General features: G+C 44.0%; 2 protein-coding genes across 6 annotated transcripts in view; one reads left to right on the forward strand and one right to left on the reverse strand.

The window, feature by feature from the left end:
* Nucleotides 1-8,654, forward strand: part of prkcz (protein kinase C, zeta) — a 99,443-nt gene extending 90,789 nt beyond the window's left edge. For all 4 annotated transcript variants that reach the window (XM_085392708.1, XM_085392704.1, XM_085392707.1 and 1 more), the window contains one exon: nucleotides 5,689-8,654. In XM_085392708.1, coding sequence (XP_085248834.1) covers nucleotides 5,689-5,776 — 88 coding nt within the window. In that variant the 3' untranslated portion in view covers nucleotides 5,777-8,654. The remainder of the gene's footprint in view (nucleotides 1-5,688) is intronic.
* Nucleotides 8,655-8,796: 142 nt separating this feature from the next.
* Nucleotides 8,797-19,068, reverse strand: LOC146645575 (uncharacterized). Of its 2 annotated transcripts, none has more exons than XM_085392709.1 (4): nucleotides 18,879-19,068; nucleotides 14,391-14,538; nucleotides 10,378-10,901; nucleotides 8,797-9,530 (listed from the first exon to the last, which is right to left on the reverse strand). In XM_085392709.1, exons 1-4 carry the CDS (start codon nucleotides 18,995-18,997, stop codon nucleotides 9,458-9,460), a joined length of 864 nt encoding a protein of 287 aa, XP_085248835.1. In that variant the 5' UTR covers nucleotides 18,998-19,068; the 3' UTR covers nucleotides 8,797-9,457. The 2 variants fall into 2 exon arrangements, with proteins under 2 accessions (XP_085248835.1, XP_085248837.1); XM_085392711.1 differs by lacking the exon at nucleotides 18,879-19,068 and adding an exon at nucleotides 16,890-16,939.
* Between the last annotated feature and the right edge of the window lie 2,258 nt (nucleotides 19,069-21,326).

Here is a 21,326-nt window from a genome sequence, read left to right on the forward strand (position 1 = left end):
CGTCAAAATAAGATGCACGGCTCCTCCCTGTGTCTCGCACTTTATCTCCCCACCCCCTCCTCTTCCCTGTTACCAAGGAGAGGGGCTGACGTTGCCCACTCTCGCTAGGAGGGGGTGATGCAAAAGCTCTCCAGTCTCCCCTCTCTCCCACTCATGATGGCTTTGGCACAAGAAGAAAGAGAAGTGAAAGCCATGAAAGGAGAGAGAAGGGTAAACCCTCCATGTTAGAGATTTACATTGCGACATTAAAAGCCAGGATGGCTGGGGGCCCTCGGCAGCGTGTGAGAGGAGTGCAGGAGAGGCTTTCTGTGCCAGCTCCCTATCTTAGAAAATGGCCAAGCTCTGCCTGTGCTTAGGAAACGAGGCCTTTGTCTTCACTAGCCTTGATCCTTAGTGATGGATTTCAAGAGCCTGAATATATAGCAGCTAGGACTATAGTACTGCTTTAGTGTGGCACGTCCTCACAGAGCCGGTGACGTGTTTGCAGCAGCTCACTTTTTTCGTTAAATCCTTTTTTCCCGTTCTTGGATGAACAGATCTTTCCAGACTTGTGCAGTCATACTCTTCACTACGTTACTTTGCATTCACTGATGCTGCATGTCTGTCTGTGATGTTCACTGGCAGGTGTTGCAGCTAGTTTCATTGTTTTAGTAATTGCACGAATAATTTGAATCATGCATGTACATCCAGCCCCAACTGTGTGATGCTGTTGTATCATTATGGACTAAATCTCTGATATATTCACTTCATCTTCACTTACATAACGCCAGCTCACAGTCACCACATCGTAGCTAAAAAACCCCAACAATCAGACAACCTGCTATCAGCAAGCCCTTGGTGAGTCCACCTATCTATGCATTGAATTCAGTGCCACAGGGGGAGAGCCAGGTACACTGTGGACAGGCTGTCAGTCTGTCACAGGGCTAACACAGAGAAATAACCAGGTGCTCAGCACTGATGCCTCGCAGCAAGAAGGTCCTGGTTGGAATCCACCATCTGTGTGGAGCTTGTATGTTTTCCTCGCTTCTTTCCGACTGATGTGGCTTTCTCCCACAGTCCAAGATGAGCAGTTATTGGAGGTTAACTGGTGATTGTAATTGCATACATGTGTGAATGTGAGTGGTTTGTCTGTCTCAACTCAGGGGCAGCCATCTGCCACGAAAAGGAAGACTTTGAAATTGTTTCATTACCACCACCTTAAAGCCTTTAATAAGGATAAACTGGTCATATTTCAAACTGTGAGGCTCTTCTGTCCTGTCTCTGCTCTCTCCCTCACTTACCAGCAGGTCGCACTGGATGGCTGCCACACCTGAGCCTGGTTCTGATCAACTTCCTGTTTAAAGGCTGTTTTTCCCTCCTACCTTTGCCGACTGTTAGCTTATTACAATAAAGCGCCTTGTTGTGAATTGGCACTATAGAAGCAAAACGGAATTGAATTAAAATGTGTCTGACACGACTGTGAGTGTGAGAAGACGATGCAGGGTTTTGAAATTCACACCAAAGGTGCCGCTACTCAAAGTTTGAATTTCAGTGAGCTCAGCCTCAAGGTCAGAGGTCAAGCTTTCTGAAACTCTTGTGACTGTGATAACTGAAGCAGGAAGTCACCAAGGACATTCAAATGTAACTGTACGCACAGCTACGTGGAGGCTGAGGGGTAGCACCTGTTCACACACTCACACAGTGTGATAGATGCATCCAGGGCAAGTGTAAGAGTCAGGGTGAAAGAGTGTGTGTGTTTGTGTGTGTCTATGAGGCTTATAGTAAGAAAGTATTAAAGCTGTGTATATGTACCACTGTGTTCACTGTTAAGAATTAAAATGGTTCTGAGGGTGGGAGGAGATTCAACTCAATAATGGTATGGATGATGATAATGAAGTCGCACATAGTGTAATATACCTTTAGATCTGAGAAAACGAAACTCTTTTACTGGGACATTTACTGGGATATTTGCTTTGGCTGTTTCTAAAATGAAGTGTGGCTATCTAAGTCACCACTGTCAACACGACACATTCTTACTCCGCTAAAAGCACTTACAGAGTTGCACTTACAGAGCTGCACTACAGAGTGGTCCACTGATCTGCACTTACAGAGCTGCACTTACAGAGCTGCAATTACAGAGCTGCACTTACAGAGCTGCACTACGGAGTGGTCCACTGATCTGCACTTACAGAGCTGCACTTACAGAGCTGCACTACAGAGCTGCAATTACAGAGCTGCACTTACAGAGCTGCAATTACAGAGCTACACTTACAGAGCTGCACTTACAGAGCTGCACTTACAGAGCTGCATTACAAAGCTGCATTACAAAGCTGCACTTACAGAGCTGCACTATAGAGCGGTCCACTGATCTGCACTTACAGAGCTGCACTACAGAGCTGCACTACAGAGTGGTCCACTGATCTGCACTTACAGAGCTGCACTTACAGAGCTGCACTACAAAGCTACACTTACAGAGCTGCACTTACAGAGCTGCACTACAAAGCTGCACTTACGGAGCTGCACTTACAGAGCTGCACTTACAGAGCTGCACTACAGAGCTGCACTACAGAGTGGTCCACTGATCTGCACTTAGAGAGCTGCACTTAGAGAGCTGCACCACAGAGCTGCACCACAGAGCTACACTTGCAGAGCTGCACTACAGAGCGGTCCACTGATCTGAATGCCAGCCCACATCACCGATGGCTCAGCTGCTCCATTTATAGTTGGGGAAACATGTCCAGGCCACACCGCAGCTTTCATTTCCCTAATGGAGACAGCTGTGTGAATTACAGCTGGTAGTGTACACCTGTAAGTATGTGCATTAGCTTAGTGCTCAGCTACAACTGTGACTGAGATGGACATGAGACAAATTTGAGGAAACGATGCAGACATAAACTTGAGCAACACGTTTGTATTTGGCTGTTTCTAAAATGAAGTGTGGCTATCTAAGTCACCACTGTCAACACGACACATTCTTACTCAGCTAAGGCGTGGACATAGCGTAAAAGAGTTCATAGTTTATTTTATTACTACCTGTAATTTATTGCAGATTACTTGTATTTGCTTAATTGTTTACTAAATGTTTGAGGTGTGAAATAAACCGCAATAGAGCAAAATATGGGTGTGTGTGGTTGGAAGATGTGTTTGTGCGGGGGGGGGGGGGACATTTTTGTTGTAAAACAAAGGGGGGCCTAGCAAAAAAAGTTTGGGAACCACTGCACTAATCAAAACTTTGAGTTCAAGTTTTGGCCAAACTGAACCCCAGAGGCTCCTCAGTTCCTGTGAAACCTGTTTGTGTGCTGTGATGATGGTAAATCTGGCTCGATTCAGTCATATGAACTTCTGGATCAGTTCTGCAATGAAACACACAAAAATGCAATTCACAGCTGAGGTTAGTAAGGTTAGTATTGAAGAATTGAAGAGTATTGAAGAATAACCTAATGTAACCTAATAACCACTGATCTCAGCCCACATCAGCTGATGGCTCAGCTGCACGTTTCCACAGAGGATGTGTTTTTGAGCTGTGTTAGCCTCCACACTGCTGGTTCGTTTGATCCTTCCATCCTTGTAAGACGATATCCATGACATGATGTCAGAAAAACAAAAACCACTGTGCAGATGAATCAGGAGCTGGCTGAATGCTTTATGTGTTTGTTTCTTCCACTAACGAAGGAATAATCTCAGGTGGAACTTTATAAACTGTGGATTAGGAGCAGCTGGGTAAAAAAAATGCAGTCCCTTAGCAACACTACCGCCTTCTCCCTACTGCAGCAACAGGCTGTTTACTCGTGCGTGCGTGTGCGTGCGTGTGTGTGTGTGTGTGTGTGTGCGCGTGTGTGTGTGTGTGTACATGTGTGGTTGTGTTGGCCAATGGAAGGGAGCGGGGCATGGTTAAGCTCTTGCCGAGGGGAGGCCTCTTGCTGGGAAAGGCCAAGATGTTTTCTCGCTGCAGACACGGAGCAGGGGGCTTTGAAGTTAAAACAATAGACACGTTCACTGGTCCTCTCCCTGCTCCACCAGGTGGGTGGGAGTCTCACTTTAAGGGCCACCGCTTTGTCAGATAGCTTGCAGATCCCACCCACAGAGAGCACCAGGACAAGTGAATGAAACGCTATAGTGTCTTTGAGTGTGCAGACTGGAATATTGATGAAGCAAATATTTTCTCTCCATCTGATCTCATGTGAAGGACTCGCACTGTAGGAGTAGGTCAAGCAACAATAACGCCATTAGATTTAGAAAGTGGGCTTTTTTGTTTTCAAGTTTCAGGGAGAACGAGGAGGCAGAGTGAAAGACCACAGAGGGGGAAACACAAAGGAGAGTGGAGAAGGTTTGGGAGACGACCAAAACAAACAGTGTGTTCAACCAATGTAAATGGTTCTTTTTGCTGACTTGGAAAACGTGAAAGCGTTACCAGATGGAGACGAAGAGGAGAGAGTGCAGAAAGAGCCGTGGACACACTGATCCACAGAGCGATCCACAGTGTGATCCACAGACCTGCAGTCTTTCTAATGAATCCTCCAAAAACAAACCTGATGTCATACGTCAGCATTTTCCTTTAAAATCATTTTCAGCAGCACGACGTTTATCCCAATCAGAGTAAGAACAGCAGGGCATGTTTCAGATCTCTGTTACGCTGGTGTGGGCACTCTTCTGTCCACACACTCCCCACCCTGCTGCAGCCTTCACCTTATAGGACAGGCTGGCACATGGACAAATGCCAAACTTTAGGCATCAAGGTCAACAAGTGGCTCAGGCCACTTCATTAGGTAAACCTTGATATTAACAGCTTGGACCTCGCTTCATCCTCACAACTCTGCTAATTCTTTGTGCATTGCTCAGATGTGTTGGTCCATATTTACATGATAGCATCACACAGATGCTACAGAGTCGTCATGGTACACATTTCAAATTTGGTCATTGTGGAATCCATTTGAAAGGTTCAAGCCAGTTTAAACTAGTTCAGGCTGATCTGAGCTGTGCCAAAAAACTGTCTTCCACACCACATTACACCAAGTGCTGCTACAAGGAAGAATGGATCCATGCTTTATGCTGATTAGCATTTTGTGACCATTGTAGCAGAAATGGAGACTCAGCAGACTAGGCAGCGTTTTTCTAATCTTCTATTGTCCAGTGTTGGTGAGCTTATGTGAACTGTAGCCTCAGTTTCCTGTTCTTAGCTGACAGGGGGGGCATACACTGTGGTCTGTGCTTTCTGCTCTGACCTCTGGCATCAACAATTTGTGCCGAGAGAACCGCCGCTCACTCATATTTTCTTTTTTCCCTCAACCATTCTCTAAAACCAGAAAGATGATTGTGTGGAAAATCCCAGAAGAGCTACACTTTCTGAATTACTGAGTCAATCACCTTGCTACATTCTATCATTTCAATCATTTCTTAAAGCAAATTTAGTGGTATTTGTATCAGTAGGTACGTTCTACTGATACCTGCACTGATTGCCAAGAAAATGAAAACAGAACCATAACTCAGTGGGTACAGAGCCTGAAAATGTTCTAAACAATGGTCTGCAATTCAACATGGACATTCCCCCACCCCTCCAAAAAACATCATTTTACTTCCTTTAGATTCCAAACCTGGAAAAAGATGTGGTGACGCTCACCTGAGAGACGCCAGGAGCAAACCTGGTTTACTCTCAGTAGCTCTGTGGTAAAACAAGTCCTCTAATTGTTCTTTCCATCCTTCTCTCCTCAGGGACGTCATCAAGAGAATAGACCAGTCCGAGTTTGAGGGATTTGAATACATCAACCCCCTGCTGCTAGCCACAGAAGAGTCTGTATGAAGGAGAAACCAGCGTCGTCCTCCGAGCTGCTGTTCAAAAACAGAAACAAACAAACAAACTTGCAAGCCAACTCAACTCAGAAAGGCGACAACAAGGAGGAAGTTCCCCCTGGACCTGTCCACAAGGCAAACGGGAGGAGGGAGAGTTTTTCCCTGGGGAGCCGGACGCCGGACTACAGGAACATTCCCTGACTTTATGCTGTCTTCTCCTTTTCTTTGTTTGGTCCTGTTGTCCCTGTCAGTCCATCCTCGTGTCAGAGCAGGACTGGCTGTGTGAGCGTTTCATTCTGTGCCTGCCACCATCAACACGTTTCAGCCCATCTCACGCCCTGGATGAATACGACGGCTCTACGGAACAACTTTAAATAATTTTACGTGCAATTTTTTATTCTTCTTTTTTTTTTCTATCTTGGTAGGGGGGCCACGCCTCACACACACAAGAATGTACAATGACAAAGGAGAAAATGTTGTTATTGTGTATTATGATGTAGCTAGTGAATCCAAAATTGATGCCTTTTATTGATGCAAGCGGCACATGTTCCTCCATAACCACAAACTTTTCTTTGTGTTCTGTTGTTTTCACAAACAAGGGGGTGACAACTTTTTATTTAAGAAGTGCCTCAAAGATCAAATGATTTCCCGTGTCTCTGACTGCACCTCTATCTGTTCACCTGTTACGGCTGCAGCAGGTAACGCAGCTGAAACTCTGCCAGGGTATGTCCGAACTCTCGTCCAGCGTATGGAGCTCGCTAAGCTGCCTCAGTCCCCACACACAAACAAACCTTCTTATTTTTAACGAATCGTTCAAATAATCAACATTTCCTGTGAATGTGTAATTGACACAAGCAGCTGGGAGGAGACCTGACCTCTTTCCTTACACATGTGTAATTGTAATATTTCCCAGTGAAGGTCCGCGTTATCGTCACATAGGTGAGGAGCAGCAGACAGACTTGGCCCATGCCTGCTGTCAGACGTTGGCTTCAGCTTCCACAGTAAATGCAGCTTTGGGTTCCTCCTCACCAGGTGCTGCTGCGTGACCATCTGTGTGACCTGCTGGGGGAAACTGGTCACCGTTTCCTTTATGTGCTCACTGTGTGGTTCCATGTCTACAGTGACCTGCTGCAACGACAGCTGGAAATCTGTTTGCAAGTCTAAATGAAATGGGAGAACAGCAGAAAAGCCATGAGAGCTTTTCCGTGGTTTTCACAGACATTAGTGGGTCTTCCCTGTGTGGGGGAACAAAGCTTTTTTTGGGTTAAATTCCAGGTGTGTTACTTTGGAGTTTGTCTCGACGCCCAGTCAATCTCAGCAAAGGCCGCCCTCCCTGAGCCTGGTTCTGGCAGAGGTCTGTTCCCATTAAACAGGCGTTCTTCCTCCCTACTGTTGCCAAGCTCTGTTTATAGAGGATCATCTGATTGTTGAGGACTATGCCTACAGTACTAGAGATACTGTAAAAAAGTGCCCTGAGACAACTGCTGGGGCGCTAAAGAAAGAAAAGTGGGTCATTCCCAGTCTCAGCTGTAATGTTGTGGATGAGTGTTAGTCAGGGGTTGGAGGATTAGGTCACTATTATAATTCATGCCCTCCATCATGCAGCTGCTGGTGCACAACAGCTATAAAACCAGTACGAAGCCATGAGTTTGTCTTTACTATATAATGAAGTTTTCAGGACACTTTAACTCTGTATACTGCCTCCTTTTATACACAGCAAGCAACATATCAGTACCTAACTGAAGCTTTGATGTTTTAATGCTGGGACATCAGTGAGCACACATTCATGTCTCCAACACAACTCAGTGCTTCTGATGCAGGCTGTGTGTATCTGCATACATGTTCTTCTGAGGGAGGAGAAGCTCTCAGTTAGCTGTTTGTGATTAAACTTGACCCACGCTAATTTAATACCCTCATAATAGGATTAATTAGCTGATCAGTCACAGGGCCTCAATTAGCTGCAGGCCCTGTACAGGCAGGGAGACGGCGTAATGAAGTTCCAGTCACAATGAAAATACACACCTCTAATCTAAAGAAGCATCCTCCTCCTCCAACCCCGACACTCCATCTCACAGACTGTATTTTATTACCTGCACACAGGTGATACATTAGTGATGCTGTTTTTCCCCTTAAGGGACCAATGGATAAACTGGAAGCTCTTGACTCCACCTTACAGAACATGAAGGCCGCTCAAACCCCATGAAGGATTATTGAACTACAGTTCTGCTTTTACATAATGCTGGCCAGGTCTGCTTCATTTAGCTTCATCGCATCTTTGTAAATATGTGTAATTATTAAAAATCAAACTGGTTTTCTGTGAACCGAGTCCTTTTTTCTCTCACTGACGTCCTTTATTTGTGCCGACAACAGCAGGAAGATCTGTGCAGATGCTATAGATTTCTATGCGAGTGAACACTTGGGCTCATACAGCTCCTCTGATCAGCCCTCAGCTCTGTTCATGCAGAGAAGCACAGTCACCCTGAACCTAACGATACTGGGCTCAGTCACACTCGGTGAAAAATGATTTGCCCCTTCCTGATTTAACAAATAATTTAATATTAGACAAATAATCTGAGTATTATATTATTTATTTATTAAGATCTGCCTTTTGTGAAAAGGCAGGTTTGCATAAGTGGTTGAACATTAGCTGTGGTGTCCCACAAGGTTCAGTATTGGGTCCCAGACTGTTTCCTGTGTGTATCACTGACATGTGTAGAGTGACAGACATACTGAGGTTTGTTGTGTTGCACATGATACAGCCGTTCTTGGAGGTTGTCAGTGAAGAAACTGATAAATGTTGGTTTGATCAAAAAGAAGTTCTCTTTGAATTTATCCCAAACCAAATTTATGTTGTTTGTAAATTAAATTGAGAAATGTATATAAATGTGGAACTAGATGTTGATAAGGTATCCACTGAAAAGGTCTTTCCTATATGGGAACCACATAACAAACAGGTGTGTAACGAGATGGCAAACACCATCGGGATTTTGGGAAAACCAAGGCTCATCCTAACCAATGAAAGACTGCACACACTGTTACTGCCATATTTATATTATTGTGGTGAACTCTGGATGTTCCCCACAAAACATATACACAATGCAAAAAGAGCAGTAAGGATCATACATCATGTACATTTGTCCAGTAAAAGCACTGCTTGCACCTGCTCCCTGGGACTATAGATACAGCAGCTGGAAATCCAGGCAGCAAGAATCAGGACTGAATGAGAATAGTCAGGCTCATGTGTTACACTGCAGTCACACCATCAATGCAGAGAAATGAAGAACGTGACATTGTAGAACTGCATTAGATAGCTGCAGAGTATACCAGGGTGGGTGACCTTGCGAGCACAGCTCTACTTGTGTGGGTGTACGTGCACTGCAGTGCCGTCATGAATGAAGCCGACCGGATCATCTTGAACTCAAAGCTAATAAAGATTACAGTTACTTTTACAAGAAAAAAAAGACACAGGTTACAGTGTCTGTTACTGAGTTTTAAAGTAAAGTGTACACTCAGTACGACTAATCAGCCATGAAAACATGGTGTGCTCGTGCACCGAAGAAGTTTCCTCATCTCACTGCAGCTCAGTCAGCAGAGTTCTCTGCACAGGCTGCTGTCTGCACCGTGGTCCTCCGTGCGATACGACCCCGGAGCAGCAACCGGGCGCCTTGTAGACCGTCGGCATCGATTCAGCTTACCAGGTCATGTCCACATTCATTTCAGACAGACAGTGGGCCAGGTGACCATCGCAGTCCATCTGGGTGAACCTGGAGAACCAAGAACAACTAGACTGTACTGGATGTGGTGAACTGGACCTGACTGAACCCTGGACCTCTCCATCTGTGGGCACCACTTATGCAGCAGAATCTGGACAACTGTTTGTTTGGACCTTGTGCTGAAACTGCACTGCACCTCAGACAGCATATAAACATTTTTATATTTATGTAATTATGTCATGTTGATTCTGACATGAAAGCAGAGGTCACGGGATGATGCTATGCAAGACCTGCACAATAAAAACATATATGGAAGTTCTGCTGTAAGGTAATGTTGATCCTTTGGAGGCTGGGCAGTCAGCTTTGTGATGCTGTCACTTTTAAACCTCTAGAACATAGGTGTCAAACTCTGGCCCGCGGGCAAAATTTAAATTACTATTAGAGCTGGCCTACTGGTATTATACAGCTAATATATATATTGTCTAGTATTAAGCTTTGCTTGTTCCATATTCAGTTTTTCAGCAAAACTTGTTTGAGTCCATAAGAAAAGATTCATTCTTATATCTGAAGGAATAAATATATTTCAATAAATATTAACGTTAGCCCGCGACTTTGTTCCAGTTTTGAATTTTGGCCCATTGTGTATTTGAGTTTGACACCCCGACTCTAAAACTTAAACTAGTTTGTTTACTTGTCGTTATCCATTTAACTAACAAGAGCTACACACACTGAAAACATCTAATTGGTGACCAGCTTCAGCTGGATGCCATCTGGCTGGTCGCTGATGTCATAAAGAATCATTAAAAAATAAATTAATAAAAATCAGCAACAACGCACAAAGGAAAAAAGTCCCTATGCTGTTGTGAATGAAGAAAGAAAACACCCAATCAGTTCTTACCCAGCAGGGAACACTTGGAGACACATGGGACAACTCTGCAGTCCTCCCCCTGCTCCTCCATCTGCTCCTCTTCCTCCATCTTTTTTGCCGCACCCCTGCACCTCCTCTTCCTTTTTAGCTTCGACCTCATTCTGCAGAGGAACTCTGTCAGATACCTTCACCCAGTATGTTGGAAGCTTCCTACTGACTGGTCCAGTCGCTTTCCTCCCCTCCTCCTTCCCAGCACTGGAAAATCCTGGTGATGGCAGCGCCTCCACCCAGCTGTGCAGGGACGGCCGCCGTGTTTTGCTGAGGGTTTGAGGAGAGTGAGTGGAGCTCTCCATGCTGTGGGAGCACGGGCCTCTGACAGGTGGCTCTGGCACCGTGCTGGTGTGTGCTGTGGGGTCCTCCGGGGAGGAGCTGAGCCCGACAGGATCTGGGATCTGTGACGGTCTCAGAGAAAGATGAGACGGTTCAGGGAAGGTAGAAACCTCACTGCTGAGGTCGCACCACCCCTGTTCCTCCACCCAAAGTCCCGCAGGTCTCTAAAAACAAGGAGAAAACAGGAATAAGGGTCTGACAACGGGTGTGTGGAACTTCAGCCAGTCATGCGGAGCGTGCTGTGGACAGTTGATCTTTGGATGATTACATGAATACACAGGTGTGTGTGTGTCATGTAAATGTTCCTCACCAATGGAAATAGGCCAGCAGCTCTAACATTATAGAAAAAAAAATTACAATTAGTTGTTTAGGTGTCATTTTGAATGTTTTAACCAACCAAAAGTCCAAAGATATTAGTTTCATCATGATCTACAAAAGAAGTTACATTTCCCTATATCCCCTTCAAAAAGGAAAAAAAAGACTTTATTCTATAGTGTCAGTGTTTAACTAAGTGTTGGTTCAACCTCAAGGGCTCAAAAATGAGACAGAAGTGCCAAACAAATACGCTTGCTCTAACGGCCACCCTGGAGAGCAGCTCTGCAGGTCCTCCATCTTCTGATGTCCAACTTTACAGCTGAACTAAGGATGTTTAGTGCCTGGTGTTTCTCAAAGTCAGGGGTGTGGTTTCCCCCTGGTAACAAGTGTTACTATACTTTGGAAGGAAGGGGCACAGCAGCTTTAATATAAGCTATCATCCATCCTTTAACTTCACTGATTGGACCTTTTGAACATTTGAATAGATTTAGCATTTTAATCTGACTCTTGGTGTACGAGAACCACCCCCTAATCAACTTCATACACAACCAGGAATCCCACACTTCTCAATAAAGGGGTTGATATAGTTGTTCTTGGAAAAATTCAGTTTTCATAATACAGTGCTTAAAAACATCCTCCTTCCAACACTCAACAGCAATATTGCCCAAACTGGATGAGTTCCTCTCTTTGGGAATCTAAACCTCCTCCACTGGTTGCTGACCTTCCCATCAAGTCATCTTTAAGGTCTTCCATACATGCTGAAGAAGCTCTGGGCAACATTTGTAGACCTAACATACAGTGGGGCAAAAAAGTATTTAGTCAGCCACCGATTGTGCAAGTTCCCCCACTTAAAATGATGACAGAGGTCAGTAATTTGCACCAGAGGTACACTTCAACTGTGAGAGACAGAATGTGAAAAAAAAATCCATGAATCCACATGGTAGGATTTGTAAAGAATTTATTCGTAAATTAGGGTGGAAAATAAGTATTTGGTCACCTCAAACATGGAAAATCTCTGGCTCTCACAGACCTGTAACGTCTTCTGTAAGAAGCTTTTATGTCCCCCACTCGTTACCTGTATGAATGGCACCTGTTTGAACTCATCATCTGTATAAAAGACACCTGTCCACAGCCTCAAACAGTCACACTCCAAACTCCGCCATGGCCAAGACCAAAGAGCTTTGGAAGGACACCAGGAAAAGTATTGTAGACCTGCACCAGACTGGGAAGAGTGAATCTACAATAGGCAAGCAGCTTGGTGTGAAAAAATCAACTGTGGGAGCAATCATCAGAAAATGGAAGACATACAAGACCACTGATAATCTCCCTCGATCTGGGGCTCCACGCAAGATCTCATCCCGTGGGGTCAAAATGATCATGAGAACGGTGAGCAAAGATCCCAGAACCACACGGGGGGACCTGGTGAATGACCTGCAGAGAGCTGGGACCAAAGTAACAAAGGTCACCATCAGTAACACACTACAACGGCAGGGAATCAAATCCCGCAGTGCCAGACGTGTTCCGCTGCTGAAGCCAGTGCATGTCCAGGCCCGTCTGAAGTTTGCCAGAGAGCACATGGATGATACAGCAGAGGATTGGGAGAATGTCATGTGGTCAGATGAAACCAAAGTAGAACTTTTTGGTATAAACTCAACTCGTCGTGTTTGGAGGAAGAAGAATACTGAGTTGCATCCCAAGAACACCATACCTACTGTGAAGCATGGGGGTGGAAACATCATGCTATGGGGCTGTTTTTCTGCCAAGGGGACAGGACGACTGATCCGTGTTAAGGACAGAATGAATGGGGCCATGTATCGTGAGGTTTGAGCCAAAACCTCCTTCCATCAGTGAGAACTTTGAAGATGAAACGAGGCTGGGTCTTCCAACATGACAATGATCCAAAACACACCGCCCGGGCAACAAAGGAGTGGCTCCGTAAGAAGCATTTGAAAGTCCTGGAGTGGCCTAGCCAGTCTCCAGACCTCAACCCCATAGAAAATCTGTGGCGGGAGTTGAAAGTCCGTGTTGCTTGGCGACAGCCCCAAAACATCACTGCTCTCGAGAAGAGCTGCATGGAGGAATGGGCCAAAATACCAGCTACTGTGTGTGCAAACCTGGTAAAGACCTATAGTAAACGTTTGACCTCTGTTATTGCCAACAAAGGTTATGTTACAAAGTATTGAGTTGTATTTTTGTTATTGACCAAATACTTATTTTCCACCCTGATTTACGAATAAATTCTTTACAAATCCTACCATGTGGATTCATGGATTTTTTTTTTTCACATTCTGTCTCTCATAGTTGAAGTGTACCTCTGGTGCAAATTACTGACCTCTGTCATCATTTTAGGTGGGGGAACTTGCACAATCAGTGGCTGACTAAATACTTTTTTGCCCCACTGTATGCCTGGAACAGATGCTGAGCAAGCTGCCTTGATCACCTCCTCAGCATCCTTCAAAGTGTCCAGGAGGACACCAATCACTTCCCCTATGGAACACTTCAACCAATCACTTTGCCCGTTTCCGGGTTGGCAATGAAGGCTGCTCGCTTCCTGGCTCTCTCTCTCTCTCTCTTCCCCTCCTGTTCGTTTAAACCAATTACCACATATATTTATAAATTATATCTATACAGACACACATCAGTACAATACAATGCAGTTTATGGATGCAGCCTAATTACCAAGCTTGTTAGTCTTTTCTGACAACTTCTATGCTCCTGACACAATGAAACATGTTTGGGGTTCATACATTCATACATGGTGGCCTTATTTTACATCCTATCTAGTACAGCATCCTTTGAGATGTATTTAGGAGTGGGTCAAGACATGGATACAGAAATATACTGCTCAAAAAATGAAAGCAACACTAAGAAAACACATCAGATCTCGGGAAAAGAACAAATTTCTGACAGTGGCGACTATCAAACGAAAAACAAGACAAAGAAGATGTTAACGTCAAATGGCTTTTTGTTTGTACTGTATCATAGTGACATCTCTATAATGTGCAATGCATCACAATAAAATATCACAATGATTGAAATGAACCCCTGAGGTGGATAATTCCCACCCCATCTTCTCCACACTGCCTACTGAGAACTTGCAACATCACTATGTTCTCCCTGTTGTCTCCAAGTTGCACAGGAGCATCACAGCACACAGGCTCCTGTGTCTGACAGAGAAACTCCACCTGTCAGAAGCCAGTGGACACGCTGTCATACAGAGTACACAGCAGGAACACTCTGGAATATTAGAACTGTGAACATTTGGCACTTTGTGTGCTCGTGTCTTGTTGGGAGCTTCATCATATTCCCTGCAGGAGCTGTGTAATGCAGTAACATACCGCTGCAGATGCATGTGGAAGATCAGGAACCTGGTCCCAGAGCTGCTCCTCCAGGCATGGCAGAGTAGCCTGGAGCGTGAATGCCCACAGGCTCTCCACAGCAAGCAGCTGCTGTCTGTTCCACCACGCTCCTGCAGGAAGCGTCGGCCTGTGAAGCAGATCATCCACACTGTGAACTGCTGCATTCTCCTCACATCGCTCCTCATGCATGCATCTCCATACAAACCATCACTAAACAAATACGACACAACTTTGACTCGAATGTTTCCACACACATTTGTTATTTTTCCATTTATTAATCAATCAATCTGTAGGAATTTTTAGTCAATCAGATTATTTCTGAAGCTGCTCTTTGATCTGGTGCACACTGCAAACGAAACAAAACAGATTTAATAACACAGCAAAGCTTCACATCAGCTGGTTTTTAATTAACTGCATTAAAAACACCTCACTGTAAATAGTTGTAAGTGTGCCTTTTTACTTTGTTTGTTTCCATTAGAAAGAAAATTCAATTAAAAATGTTGAATTTTTACTGGTTACCAAACTCCAGCCATCACATCAGACACTAAAAAAACCCCAACAGACTAATAAAATACCAGAATTCCACTCAGCAAAACTAAAACATAAACAAGGACAACAAGTCATATTTTTTTCAGTGAAATAAATTTTCCCCAAAGGCAGCAGCGGTGAAATCGAGCAGACAGTCCGGTTTAATGATGCCTGGATGACATCAACACGCTCCGATGTCTCAGCCTCGAGCAGTTAAATGGATACGAGCTGTCACATGACATCCATAGACATCACAACCACGCCATGCAAAAATACCTTTTAACACAACCTTTTTGGAAGTATTGAGGCTCTTCAGGATGTGAGAGGACACTTAATGTGTCGCTGTTGTCTCTTTCTTGAATCGTGACCAATGATAATATACAAACTGATACTTAGTTATCTTTGTCTATGGAGCCACAGATGACAGCTGGTTAAACTACAGACACGTCCTAAACACCTATAATTTTCTTCTGTAAAACTGTACTATTGTTGTTATTGTTCTCTGCCCTGAAAGCCTCAGTGTCGAACCAGATAATCTGGATGACCTCCACTAACACTGACGTTTTCTAAAGCAGTTTTTGAGCAGGAAATGTGCTTCACGCAGGGCTGATATCTATCATCTTTGTGAAACGAGAAATATCCTGTCTGAGAATAATGCTACATTAGACGCAGAAACAGGGGCTAGAAAAACAGACGATTTTTCCCACCCTGGCTTCTCTTCTTTGTTTTCCTGTTAAATTCTGAATGTAATGTAAAATTCTCTCAGACTAAAAGTAGATCAGGGAGCAAAGCCTTCAGAGCCTCTCTCTACTTTTACGATTACACCCAAACTTGCTTTCTTTGGATAAAGCTTGCAGCTCAGACGTGACCCTGAGCCAGCCCTTCTGCTGCAGGGCTCAGGGTGCGAGCATTCACTCGCACCCATACAAATGCAGGTAAATGGCCTGCATTTGTATAGCGCTTTTCTAGTCCCTAAGGACCCCAAAGCGCTTCACACTACATTCAGTCATCCACCCATTCACACACAGTGATGGGATACATTGTAGCCACAGCTGCCCCAGGGCAGCTGTGGCTACACTGACAGAGGCACTGACAGAGGCACTGACAGAGGCGAGGCTGCCGGACACTGGCGCCACCGGGCCCTCTGACCACCACCAGTAGGCAAACATGGGGTTAGTATCTTGCCCAAGGATATTTGGCATGCAGCCAGGAGGCAGCCTGGGATCGAACCGACCTTCTGATTAGTGGCTGACCTGCTTTGCCACCTGAGCCACAGCCACCCCAATGTCAATAACTTCTGTCTTCTCTTATTTCTGTTTTGTCCTTGTCCCCCAACACATCCCCCTCCCTGCAAGCCTTGCTGTGGTTTCTTCCCATTAAAAGACAGACTCTTCCTCCCCATAAGGGCCCAGTGCTTGCTCAGAGGGGATTGCTGGGGTCTTCTCTTTAACATAGGGGGTGCAAACCTAGTCTCGGGTGCAGGGAGGTGCACATCACGTTACAGCAGAGTTTAAGCTCTGTGGTTATGAAATACTTTGATTTAACACAGAAGGAGAAATTTACATTTACTGTAAAAATCAAACAAAAGTAGATCGTTTTACTGACTGGAATTCTGTTGCCTGTTTGTTTAGTAAAACTCATTCATTTAACTTGGATCCCGACTAGTTCCGTTTAATTTGAGAGTGTTAGTAAAAGAAGGTTTGAGTGGAGCCTGCTGTCGTTACAGTAACAGATCTCAGTCCTGTCCTCCATGAGGACCGCTCAGTCATTGAAGTCTGATAACAGGTTGGCAGCATCATCAACACATATCTAAAGCCAAGCTATGGTACCGGAAATGCAAAAAGTCGGATCGGTGCATGGTTACTTCAAAGAGCTTTCATATATCATATATTTCTCATTATTATCATCTTATGTTTGACTCTCCTACAGGCCCAGGTTGTAGCTACATACAGTTTATTCCAGGCAGCAGGAACCGTTTCGACCATAAACAAAAATGTGCCTTTGTTGCTCTTTAATATGGAAGCCCGTTTCCGCCACTAAAAAAAAAAAAAAGCTAGTATCCATAACTCGAAATTTCGAGTTATTTTCTCGAAATTTCGAGTTATTATCTCGAAATTTCGAGAAATATAACTCGAAATTTCGAGTTACTTTTCTCAAAATTTCGAGTTAGCTCTGCCAATCAAAAATATACGTGAATGAGGTCGCTTTCTTGTTACCCGGAAGCATATGGCGCAGGACCGCGCACTCAAAAACGGATCCCAACAAATTAAAGTATGTTTGCTGATAGTAACACCATGTGATTCAGCTAATAACACAGGGATTTCATCATTTGTGAAGCCAGGCTGAAAACACTCAGCAATCTGTGCATTCACGACTGGATGTAATACCAGTAGCTTAGCTGTAGCATTTGTAGCTGAGGGCTTCAGCTTCCGGGTAACATGGAAATGACGTCATTCACGTAGATTACTGATTGGCAGCGCTAACTCGAAATTTCGAGTTGCTTTTCTCAAAATTTTGAGTTAATATGTCGAAATTTCGAGATAATAACTCGAAATTTCGAGAAAATAACTCGAAATTTTGAGTTATGGATCCTTTTTTTTTTTTTTTAGTGGCGGAAACGGGCTTCCATACTTTAATGAGCAGAGTTCAGTGATTCGCGTTACTCGGCTTGCGTTGCTTCATTTATGGGAGGAGCTGAAAATGATGACGTCCGAAGCCTCGCTGCCCGGCTGTACCACGTGACTGGTTCAGGAAGTGGTTCAAACTTTGCCGCGAGCTATGACAGCGATATAAACCCCGCAGACTTCATTCAAAATGTGGGTGTTTGATGGAGAGTTGCGGTTAGTGAGAGTTTGGAGACAGTTTGGAGGTTTATGAGAGTGAGGAGAGAAAGTCAGGAGAGAATGGAGCCAGCTACGAAGAGGAGGATGTCCTCCCCTGTGTGGGAACATTTTGATCTTATTCCTCCCAACAAGGTATGTAAATTTCTATAGAAGATGTATTTTCATAATACTGATGGTGCAATACAATTTATGTTAAGCTGTCTTTACTTTTGTACAAGGTGAAGTGTTTGCTATGTGCCAGGGAGCTGGGATATAACAACAACACCTCATCCATGCTTAGGCACTACAGAGCTTTGCATGAGAATAAGGGGAACACCGATTGTGGAGCAAGACCAGGTGAGCCATCAAATGCCATGATAATGTAGCATGCAGTAATGTTACTAAATGATATAACAATATTATACAACTGTAATAAGTTACGTGTGTGATATTTATATTTGTGCTTTGCTTTTATTGTCTTTCCTCAGGAGAACAATCTCAAATAGATGAAGACCTGGTTAGCATGGTGATTGAGGACTCCCAGCCATTTAGCATTGTGGAGGACAAAGGATTCAAAAGATTTGTTAAATCATTAAATCTCCCCACTAAAAAGTTCATAATCGAAAATTTAGTTTTTACAGAATAAAATGTGAACAGGCAGGACTGAGGCTCAAAGCCTCAGTGTGTAGCTGTCCATACCTCAACGTTACTAAAGCACAACCACTGTCCACACCCCAACCACACCTCACCTCACAGTAAATGATCATTTCCACTTTAAGCATTTCCAAATAATCATGTTCCATACTGCCAGTATAAATATACACAGTATACTGCATCACTACAATATACATGTTTTACACACTCCTTTTGTTGTTGACATTTACAGGCTGTGTGCAAAAATGCCACACTCTTCAAATTCATGCCAACTAATATTTTCACGTCCAGTAGGTGTCCTACTAGAGCAAATGAAGCTTCAAGACGCTTTGCGCTGGGGTGAACCAATTGGATGAAAAGCTTCAGTGCTTCATGAAGCTTCATCTGCCCATCACTACCGTTAACGGCCCAGATTGTGTTTTCTCAACCTTTAAGGTAAAGTTGTCGGTGCAAACACACTCACCCACCGCTCTTTGCCGGGTTGTTGCTGGACGTTGTCGGGCTCCTCTTCGGTGCTCCCCCGGAAGCTTCGACCGTTGACTTCTTTCGCTTCAGTCTGGACTTCAAGTGATTTTCTTCCATATCTGCGTTTCACAACAACTCACAGCTCCCCGCCAGCTATTCTAACAACGACTTCCGTATCCCGCAACCTGACGTCACTCGAGTACATCCAATCAGCTACGTCTCCCACGAGAACTCGAACCAATAGAATTCTACAACGATAACGGAGCAGTCACGTGAAAATCCTGCACGAACTGATACAGAAGTGATATCAGGGCTCGTTCAAAGATTTCTTTTCTTCTTAGTGGATTTCACAGATTTATGAATTTTAATAATAATAAAATGTTCTACTTTGGCTTTACTTTAGATACTGAGAGAGGGAAAAATATGGATTTGAAGCTTCACTGACGCTGTGGCACTTACATCACTGGCCTCGGATTAAGTAGTCTTAACTATTTAGGGCTGGGCTAAGCTGGGACTTGTAGAACATGTGTGTTTTAAGTGGACTGGACCAGCATACTGTTTTTACAAATATTAATGGCATAAAAAGAAAAGTTACAAAACTTAATGAGACAGGTAGTAATAGATATGTTGTTTAGAAGTACTCTGACTCAGTAAGACCCAGAGAAGAATAACATACATGTGAGATTTTTTGATTTTTCAGCACCTTCACACACCTTATGGAAAGTTATCCACATCCTCGCATACATCATTCTAACTGTGGAGACAGGGATGTGTGCAGAAACATGGGAGCTGTCATGGTTCTGGGGCTTTTGAGCTAGCATTTCGACTCATGCCTTTCATGCCTTTTTGTGTTACGATGTTCTGGTTTAGGCTTCAGTTAGTTCTGTTTCCTGTTTAGGTCTGTTTAGGTTCCTCCCAGGTCTGTGTCTTCTCCACTATGTTGGTTATGGTGTCGCACCTTCAGTGTTCGAGTCTGTCAGCTGTGTTCGACCTAGCTGTCACGTTCTCTGTATTTGTTCCCGTGTCTCATCACCCGTTTCTATTTCCCCATCACCATGTCAAGTCTGTGTGTTTCCTGTTTGACTTTGACAGTCTTGTGTCACATGTTCAGTTTGCTTCCGCCTGTCTTGTCATTATGTTCCAGGTTTCATGTTCAGGGCGTTTTCGTGTTTAATTTGAGGTTACTCAGTTTTTAGCCTTTGCCCTTTGTTTTGTGTTTTTTCTACCAGCCTTATTAAACGGCTCGCTTTCTGTTAAAACCAAGTTCTGTTCCACGCGTCTGCTTTTGGGTCCACACCTCAACTTCACACGATCTGCCTCTGCTAATCGTGACCGAAGCAAAGCACAAACTACAGGAAAGAAAATGGACAAATTTCATGGCATGACAGAAAAAAGACTCGTCCATGAATGGGGGGGCGAGCTCACTGAGGTGGTTAAACAACTCTTTGTTGGCAGGGCCCCTGGGGTGAATGAGATTCAGCCTTGGATGTTGTGGGGCTGTCCTAGTTGGCACACTTGTGCAATGTTGAATGGCGATCTGGGGCAGTGCCTTTGGATAGGCTGAAATGGAGGTTCCCATCTTTCATAAGGGGGTGCTCACATCACTCAGCTTCCCTGGTAAGGTTAATGGCAGGGTACTGAAGAGGAGAGTCTATCCATTTCATTGTTTACATGGAGAAGGCTTTAACCACTTGGGGAGAGTGGAATATCTGGTCCATTATTGCGTGCTCTTTAGTCTCTGTAAACCAGAGTGAGAGCCTGGGCTGCAGGCTTTACTGCAGCAGACTGGGTTTGTTTCCGGTGGGTACTAAACTTCACATAGGCTGGTGTGTGGTGGCCTCATAAAAAAGTGCTCTGTTGTGACTGTAAGACACAATGAGTTCTTTAAGATATAATAGTCTTTAAGGTATTTGTCAATAAACCAGCAGGAGCAGATCCACGCGGGTCAGTTCAATCAATCAATCAATCAAAATTTATTTATATAGCACATTTTTAAAGACCGAAGTACACCAAAGTGCTTTCCAGTAAAATCATGATATAGATAAAAATCACAATATAAAATATAAATTACAGATATAAATAAAATATAAAATAATTACATAATCTAAGTGCAAAGCCAGATGTAAATTACCCTAATTCGCCTTGAATGCCAGGTTAAACAAATACGTTTTTAAACGTGATTTAAAAGACTGAATGGAATCTGATGCGCGAATATGAAGAGGAAGCGTATTCCATAACCTGGGTGCAGCAACGGCAAAGGCACGGTCTCCTCTGGTCTTCAGCCGAGACCTAGGTTGCACTAAGAGCAGTTGGCCCGATGATCTTAGTGCTCTCTGAGGGCTATACAGACAGAGGAGATCAGCTAGGTAGTCAGGTGCCATATTGTTTTGAATTTTATAAGTAAACAATAAAATTTTAAAATCAATTCGGTATTTAATAGGAAGCC

This window comes from Rhamphochromis longiceps, linkage group LG20 (assembly GCF_057381845.1).
Source record: "Rhamphochromis longiceps isolate RC_006_pf linkage group LG20, R_longiceps_female_GT1.1, whole genome shotgun sequence".
Classification (NCBI taxonomy): domain Eukaryota; kingdom Metazoa; phylum Chordata; class Actinopteri; order Cichliformes; family Cichlidae; genus Rhamphochromis; species Rhamphochromis longiceps.